Here is a 9,329-nt window from a genome sequence, read left to right on the forward strand (position 1 = left end):
ACCCTCCTCACTCTCGAAAGCTAAACATCTGGTAGGGGAGGAGATTGCTGTAGGGAAAAAAAGGACTTTAGACTGGGTTCTTAGAGAAGAGAATACCCTTGATCCCCCCCTCTCCATGAAGATTCTCTCCTTTAACTCTCGAGGGTTGGCTAGCCCTGGGAAAAAATTAGCCATGCGAAGACTGATTGCCTCTGAAGTTGTAGATATTCTTTTTCTCCAAGAAACCCTAGGCCCTGCTAGCACTATTACCCCTCTACTTGAATCATGGTTACCAGGATGGTCATTTCATTCTCTGGACGCCACTGGAAGATCGGGGGGGTGGCTTTGGGCATAAACAATCAATCCATTAAGCTAGATAGGGTATGGTGTGGATATGGATTCATGGGAGATGATATATACTCATCCACCCTTGAATCTGATTATAGAATTATCAATGTATATGGCCCCTGTCATGATAGGGCTGATTTCTGGAGGAAATTATTAAATTCATCCATACTCCAGCAAGATAATATCATTTTGGGAGGGGATCTGAATTTTTCCATTGGATTTGCGGAGTCTTGGGGCCATCAAGCACAGGTGGATATGCTATCAGCATTTTTTGAAAACCTCCTAGAGGACCATAATCTTGTTGACATTCCCTCTGCAAAGATCCAACCTACCTGGAGGAACAACAGAACTGGCGAGGCTAGCCTTGCCAGAAGGCTTGATAGGTTCCTAATCAAGGAACCCTTGGTCAATAGAGGTTCCCACATCAGACAATGGGTGGGATCTGGGGGCATATCTGATCACAGGCCAATATATCTTGAATTGAAGGATGCCATTGATAAGCCAAAAGCCCCATTTAAATTTAACTCCTCCTGGCTTAGGGATGCAGACTATATGAGGATGGTGACTGACTACTGGAAGGCTCATCCTCCAGGTGTTGATGGGAATTTTACAGAATATTTTTCTCACAATCTAAGGGAGCTGAAAACCTTATCCAAAATCTGGGCTCACAGGAAAAGAATACAGGATGATCACACGCTCAGGGTAGCTGAGGAGGAAATTTACACATATGAGGAGAATACTGGAGGGATTTTTTCCTCTCAAGAGCACAAGGACAAGATTGCCCCACTGATGCACAAGAGGACACAAATCCTAAAGGACAGAGAAGAGAGTTGGAGGTTAAGAAGTCAGGCAATTTGGCTTAAGGATGGGGATGATAATACCAAATTCTACCACAAATTTTCCAATGGGAGGAAGGTGATCAATACGATATGGGAGTTAAAAAATGAGCATGGATAAGTTGTACATACCTTCCAAGAACTGGCAACACTGGCTAACTCACATTTTAAAGGCATCAACAAGGCTCCCCCCATTGCCAACTTGGCAGAAGTGATGTGCACTACCTAGCTCTTTCCCAGATTTGTGGATTAGGAGGCAGAATTGGAACTTACAAGAGAAGTTACTTTAGAAGAACTTGAAGACACTTTAAAATGGTTCAAGAAGGACAAGAGTCTGGGGCCGGATGGTTGGACAGTGGAATTTTACATTGCTTTTTTCGACATTATTGGGACGGACCTGTTAAGGATCATTGAAGATTGTCGAAGGTGTGGGAGGATGTCTGAAGCCTTCAATACTACTTTCATCACCCTCATTCCCAAATCTAATAAACCTTCCACCTTTAATGACTTTAGACCTATTTCACTATGTAACTGCATCTAAAAATCATTGCTAAGATTATTTCCAATCATCTCAGGCCAATCTTGTCCTTGCACATCTCCCTTGAACAATTTTCCTTTCTTCAGAACCAACAGATACATGAGGCGGTCGGTACAGCCCAGGAACTTCTTCACACTATCTAGTTAAAAAAATTAAAATGCATGATAATGAAGGTTGATTTATCAAAATCGTTTGACAAAGTAAGTTGGATCTACATCCAAATGTTGTTAACACACCTGGGATTCCCTTATGCATTCATTAAATGGATCATGTGTTGTATAACCAATGTTACTTACAGCATACTTGTCAATGGATCTGCATCCCCTGTTTTCCATGTTGATCGAGGGCTCAGGAAGGGATACCCTCTATCTCCTCTCTTATTTCTTCTTATCATGGAGGGACTTAGTAGACTTATTGGAGAAGAACATAGGCAAGGACGAATTGCAGGAATAAATATCACAGACACTTGTATTTTGACACACCTGCTCTTCATTGATGATGTACTTATCTTCCTTAATGGGGGCATAAGAGACTTAACAACATTGCACAATGGCTTTGGAATATGAATATTTCAAAAGGCCACGGGAATGGTTTTGAATGAAACAAAGTCCACCATCACAGCAACAGGTTTCTCACAACATGAAATACAATATCTGCTTTGGAGATTTCCATTTACTTTCCTCCCCCTCGAAGATGGGTTGAGGTACCTTGGTTATCGACTTAAGCCACATGGATACAAAATTGTTGATTGGACCTGGCTTATTACCAAGGTAGAAAAACAACTCAATATATGGTACCACAAATATTTGTCAAGAGCTGGCAGACTGATCCTGATTAAGGTTGTATTGGAAGCAACACCAGTATACTAGATGACGTTGGCTTGGATTCTTAGAGGGATTCTGGCTAGATTACAAAATATTTGTTGTCGGTTCTTATGGAAGGGGAAACAACCTGGGATAATATTTGCATGGGCCAGATGGGAGTACCTAGATTTTCCCAAGAAATGGGGAGGATGGGGGATTAAAAGACTGGATGTCTTCTCCAAAGCGTTGGTGGCAAAGCTGGGATGGAAACTGATCAACACCCACAGTCTATGGACGAAGGTAGCAGTCTCCAAATATATTGCCCCTTCTAACACACTTGATTGGATCAAACAAGCACAGGGGAACACCTCAAACATTTCTATCATTTGGAAGGCAGTTATAAATGCGATGAGTCTCATTCAGAATGGTCTGACCTGGAGAATTCGATCTGGATCATCAGTCTGCATTGGGGAAGATCCCTGGGTCGGCTGTGGAAATGCACACAGGATACCCGATGAGTTGAAAATACACCTTGCTGAACAAGGCATCACCCATATATGTCATATAGCTGACAATGCTCATTCTATCATGACACAACAGGCTTGGAAATCAGGGAATACTTTAAATATTCCACTGCACTGGTAACAGTACTGGCACGACTATACAAATGCACTGACGGAGGCCCACATCAAGATTATAGAAGGTGATGATGAACTCATATGGGCACATGCCAAACATGGTTCATATTCACCTAAAGAAGGATATCTGGCATTAATGGAACCACATAAGCCACAAATCATTGAGCCTTGGTGGAACTTGCTATGGAAACTCAAAGCGGCTCCCCAACTGGTGCAAATATGATGAAGCGATCTTTTCAAGGACCGTTCTGGTGTCATCTTTGTAGGAACTGTTGTGAAGACAATAATCATCTTTTTCTGGAATGCTCTATTACACAGGAGCTTTGGAATAACATTCATACATCATTCCCCTCACTATGTCGGTGGCAGGGTGCAAATATAAAAGAAGCTTGGAATAACTGGTGGAGAGCCATGAGGAACTTGACATTACTTACATGCTGGACTATTTGGATAGCTAGGAATCGTATTATCTTTCAATAGAAGGCTCCCCATTGGCCCTCTATTCTGTTAAGGATACTTGTTGACTATCATCTCATCCCAGATTAGACCACCCACCCACATAACAAGAATATTAGACTTGAAGCTATAAATACCTCTATACCATGGGCATACTTTGATGGATCAGCCCAAGAGATAGGTTGTGGGGGGGGGGGGGGGGGGGGGGGCATACTTCATATATCAGAATCCCATATCTTTAAAATTCAAATGGGCCTAGGAAGGGGTACTAATAGTTATGCAGAGCTCATATCAACCAAATTCCTCATTCAATTTGCATTGGACAAACAGTGCAGGAACCTACAACTATTTGGGGACTCAAAATTAGTATGCAATTGGATAAATAAATCAACAAACTGCAATGCATACACATTGAGACATATCTTGTATGAAATCCATAGGCTCATCTTGATATTTGACACTTTTGTTTGCCATCATATTTTCAGGGAGCACAACACAGCTGTCAATCTCCTATCCAAGGAGGCAGTGCATAGGCATGATGAAACTTGGTTGATTCATGAGGAGAAGGATGGTGTTATCTACCAGCACTATCACATACCGTTCATAGATCTCACTACATAACTAGTTGGCTCAACATGAGCCAGGTAGAAAATTTTGAATATATGTAAATATTTATGTTTTTTATGTTATTATGTCAGTAGAACTAAGATGAAACTATACTCTCTCTGTGAAGAGACTATTTTTTGTATTTTTGTTGAACAATTGTTGCTCCCTGCGTGGAGTATCTTTTATCACTGTTAACTTATACTGGATAGGCTATGCCTCTCATACTGCATATGCTTTTGCATCTACAAAATGTAATTTTCACAATATTAATGAAAATTACGACTTTTTCTACGAGAAAAAAAAAAAAATTTATTTTCTGTATTCAAGCTTTTATGATCCATAATGAATTAAGCAAAGTCTTCCGGTAGAAATCACATAAGAGAATTTTTTGGTCGACAAGTTTTGAACCAACAAGTGTGGTTCATCATCAGGACCAGATGAAGAGGTAGACCATGGCAAAGGCTTGAATAGAGAGCAATGTAGAGACATAATTTCAAGTAACGACTATATTTGAACAATAATATTTAAATTATAATATTAATTTATTAAAAATAAATATTATTAAATAACGGCTATATTAAACGGCTAATTTTTGAAAAAAATACTTAAATAATGATATTATTTCATTAATTTATTAAAAATATTAATAGGTAATGGCTATATCAAATGGCTAGTTTTATTTTAAATTAATTTATTAAAACCAAATATTACTAGTTTTTGAAAAATAATATTTAGATAATGATATTAGTTTATTAATTTATTAAAAATATTAATATGTAACGGCTATATTAAACGACTAGTTTTTGAAAAATAATATTTAAATTGTGATAATAGTTTATTAATTTATTAAAAATATTAATAAGTAACCGCTATATTAAATAGTTGGTTTTTGAGAAATAATATTTAAAAAATAAAAATAAAAAATCAAAGTCAAACTTTAAAGGAGGGGAGTAAAAAATTATAAAAATGAGTCAAGGCCATAATCGAGACAAGATCATTTAATAAATAAAATAATTAATGGAAATAAAATAAAATAAAATAAAAATAATTAATGGAAAAATGAATAAAATAAAACAAAAATATACACAAGTCAATATATATATATATATATATATATATATATATATAATAAAAATAAATAAATAAATAAATAAAAATATATATATATATATGGGGCTCAAGCCCACTAAACAAATAACAAAAATACTAAAAGGAATTAAGAACGAATAGGATGATAAAATACATAAAAAACATGAAGGATCAAGAAAATAAACTCTAATGAAGAATAAATCAACAACAAATACTATAAAAAAATGCCAATACCTACATAGATAAACAAACAAACAAAATAAATCCCAAAAAGAAGCCTAAAAAACTAGGAGGACAGGACAGGGACCCAACTTCTACTAATATTCCAACCATCATCTCTATTCAAATTATTGGGTATTTTTTCAATTTCTAGGGCCTCCCTCAATTTACAATGATGGAAATGACTAACCCTAGCAACGACTTGGGCCTCCTCAATGCAGATGTGATGCTTAGATTTATCTGCATGCTTTTCCAAAGTAGAGGAGCGAGTCCTGCCATGCTTTATGTCAGCAATATGCTCATGAATCCTTTGATTAATCGAGCGACCAATCTTACCAATGTAGGGAGTCCCACAAGAGAATGGGATAACGTAAACACCCTTCATATTCTTGGGGTCTAGTGGGTCTTTTACAGATCTAAGGGAGCTCCAGATGGTATTTAAAGGCCTAAAGTTTGAAGCCACCTTATGCTTCCTTAGGATCCTTGCAATCTTGTCAGTGGTCCCTTGGATAAAAGGAAGATAAACACTAGAAAATCGATCCTTGGTATCTTTCTTAGCACTAGGACCTTTTTCAGCTCTGAGGAAAGCCTTAATACATTGGTGCCTACTATACATATTATTAAAGAAAACACTTAGGAGATGTTATTTCTCTTCCTTGAGATGGTTCTCATTAGAAACTCGTAAATCTCTAGTCGCTAAGGTGTTGAGAACACCAAGATTTTGAGCTGGGAAATGATGAGAATTAGCATGAAGATATTGTTCCTTATGAGTTTTCTTATGATATACCTGATGATAGAAAGAGCCATCATCATTCCTTGAGAGGAGGACGTCAAGGAAGGGAAGACTACCATTACATTCAAATTCCATGGTGAAATTTATAGAACTAGATTGATTGTTAAGATGGAGGAAAAACAGTTCCAACTTTTCTTTACCATGGGACTAGATGACACAAGTGTCATCCGCAAACCTCTTGCACATCTTAGGCAGAAGACGAGAAGAAGTTAAGGCCTTTGATTCAAAATCCTCCATGAATAGATTAGCTACCATACGAGAGAGGGGGGAACCCATGGTGACAATGCAAGTTTGCTCATAGAATTCCCCATCGAATGAATAGAAAGTAGAAGTAAGACAAATACCAACTAAATAAGCCATATTAGGATCTGTGATGCGCTTGATGACTTCTATGGCCTTGTTGATAGGGATATTAGTGTAGAGGGAGACCACATCGAAGCTCAAAAGATTTTCATTTGGATCAAGCTTGAAACTATTTAACTCACTAACAAAGGATGCAAAGTCCTTGACGAAGGATTCTGTATGGCCAACAAGGGGCTTAAGCTTCTAGGCTAAATATTTATCAAGAAGATAAGTTGGCCCTCCTATCGTGTTAACAATGGGTCTCAGAGGAGCCCCTTCCTTATGAATCTTTGGCAAACCATATATTCTGGGGGTAAGAGGACAACTTTCAATAAGCTTATGACTGAACGAGTTGACCGAGTTACTAGCCTTTATAGCAAGAGCCACACTTTTGGAAATATTCTTCAGGGGATCTTTGTTGAGTTTCATGTAGCTCCTACTATTATGGAGGTGGTCCAACATCTTCTGATGGTAATCATATTTATCAAGAATAACCACAACACCACCTTTGTTGGCTTTGAGAACAACAATATTCTTATTATTGTTTAACGATTTGAGAGCATCAAACTCAGGTTTGCTGATGTTGTTCTTGGGGGGCTTTGCCTTTCTAAGGACAACCACACAGTCTTGACGAATGATATCTTTAGTGACATCTGGTAAGTCTCTAATACCATATTCAATGTCACAGATGATATCATCGACCGAGATCTTTCTAGGAGCAAGAGAAAAATTTAAACCTTTCTCCAAAAGACTAACAACAGGGGGTCAAAAGAAAAGCTAGAGAGATTGACCCTATTACTAGAAGAAGAAATAAAACTAGAAAAAACAATATTATCCAAACATAGAGTCTTATTACCAATCCTATTATTATTACAATTATCAGAATTGAAAACAGAGTCACTAACCTCATTAATATTATTATTATTATTAAGCCCAGTGATATTATTATTATACATATTATTATTATTATTATTATTATCCAAACATAAATTATTATTGGTATTCCTAATTTTAATAGTCATATGTGAGGTGAAAATACAGACACTACTGGTAGTATTATTATTAAACCAATTAATAATAATAATAATAATAATATTAATATTAATATAATCACTTCCACTATTTTCGAAACCAACAGAAACCAAAGAAGAATTAACGGACAATGAACCTGAGGGAATCCGACCCAGTGAATATGAGACTGTTCCAGCTTCACCTTCGATGGTGGAAGGGTGAGAAACACCGTCAACCCAAGATTGGAGAGTAGAGATTTGATTAGAATTAATTATGCTTTTGGAAGGACCACAGAAGCAACTAGACTCATTAGGTTGTGAGATGAATTTCTCCGAGAGCTTACTCAACTTCTTGAACTACTTTATTTTCCATATTTCTTCCAGACAAGAATATTTCAAAGCCGAGCATGCCTCGATCCTTGACCAAAGGGGAGTAGAGATCTCATTTGAAAGTTCCAAATGGAGAGACAGAAAATTACGAGAAATGAAATCCAAAACCTTTCTCACCTTGCCAATCTCCAAACGAACCAATGCCATGCTAGCATTAAGAAAAATTCGACAACCACTAGATTTATTAAGAGGGTGCTTAATCTGAGCGAATAGAGGAACAAGGGAAGAGTCTCCGCATCGTTTTAGAAATGCCAGATTTGTCTTCAACTTGGAAACCCTTACGCAAGACCGTTCAAAGCGATGAACTTTAATAGCAGTGGCCCTTCCGTATAGGGTAGTAATTTATGTATTCAAGCTTCTGTGATCCATAATGAATTAAGCAAAGTCTTTTGGTAGAAATCACATAAGAGAATTTTTTTGGCCGACGCGTTTTGAACCAACAAGTGTGGTTCATCATCAGGACCAGATGAAGAGGCAGACCATGGAAAAGGCTTAAATAGAGAGCAATGTAGAGACATACTTTCAAGTAACGACTATATTTGAACAATAATATTTAAATTATAATATTAATTTATTAAAAACAAATATTATTAAGTAACGACTATATTTTTTGTAATTCTTGGTAAGACCATCCATTTTCTATTATATATATAAGGCAAATTTACACCACACAGTTTTACCCAGTGGCCTCAACTCGCTCTGGGGAGAAACCGAGTCTGTTGGCCACCGATCAACATTATATGCCATCCAAAAATAAAACTTCTTCAATCTTTCTAGCAAGGCTAGGTAAGTTTCAGTCCCATGACCACATACTGTATAACTATGAAAACTGACATAAACAACTGGAAATTTAAATGCTATTGGCATAAACAAAAACTAAGCATAGAGAGACTAATCTTTCTTGACATTCTGCTCCTCAGAGTCTGAGGCTACTGGGGCAGGATCATCAGCAGTTGCTTTTGGCATTCCATAGAGCTCCACAATGCAAGGGATGTGTCGATCAATACGGTCCATCCTGATGTCCTATTTGTGCAGCTAAAATAGGATCTTCTCCATGTCTTTTTTGTAATTGGGAAGGCCCTGCATTGTAACTACCATCCCCACAAAAATTTTCTTCATTTCTTTTCCAAGCATACTTTTCATCAAAAAATACAAGTACAGGGTGTGCTTGAATTGTGTAATTCACCCTCGTGTAGTCCCTGGGTTAGGCACCATTGTTCTCCAAACTTCTATTTCATCATCTAGTTCCATTTCGTGTTTTACATGGTCTTCCCAGTTGTCT

General features: G+C 37.2%; 1 protein-coding gene across 1 annotated transcript; it reads left to right on the forward strand.

Annotated features, from left to right (window-relative positions):
• The first annotated feature begins 276 nt into the window (after nt 1-276).
• Nucleotides 277-1,284, forward strand: LOC149194317 (uncharacterized). Its single transcript, XM_089407628.1, has one exon. It carries the CDS (start codon nt 277-279, stop codon nt 1,282-1,284), a length of 1,008 nt encoding a protein of 335 aa, XP_089263754.1.
• The last annotated feature ends 8,045 nt before the right edge of the window (nt 1,285-9,329 follow it).

The sequence above is a fragment of the Pinus tabuliformis genome, chromosome 2_2 (genome assembly GCF_031772625.1).
Source record: "Pinus tabuliformis cultivar Carrire ecotype Pingquan chromosome 2_2, CPIR1, whole genome shotgun sequence".
NCBI classification, from domain to species: Eukaryota; Viridiplantae; Streptophyta; class Pinopsida; order Pinales; family Pinaceae; genus Pinus; species Pinus tabuliformis.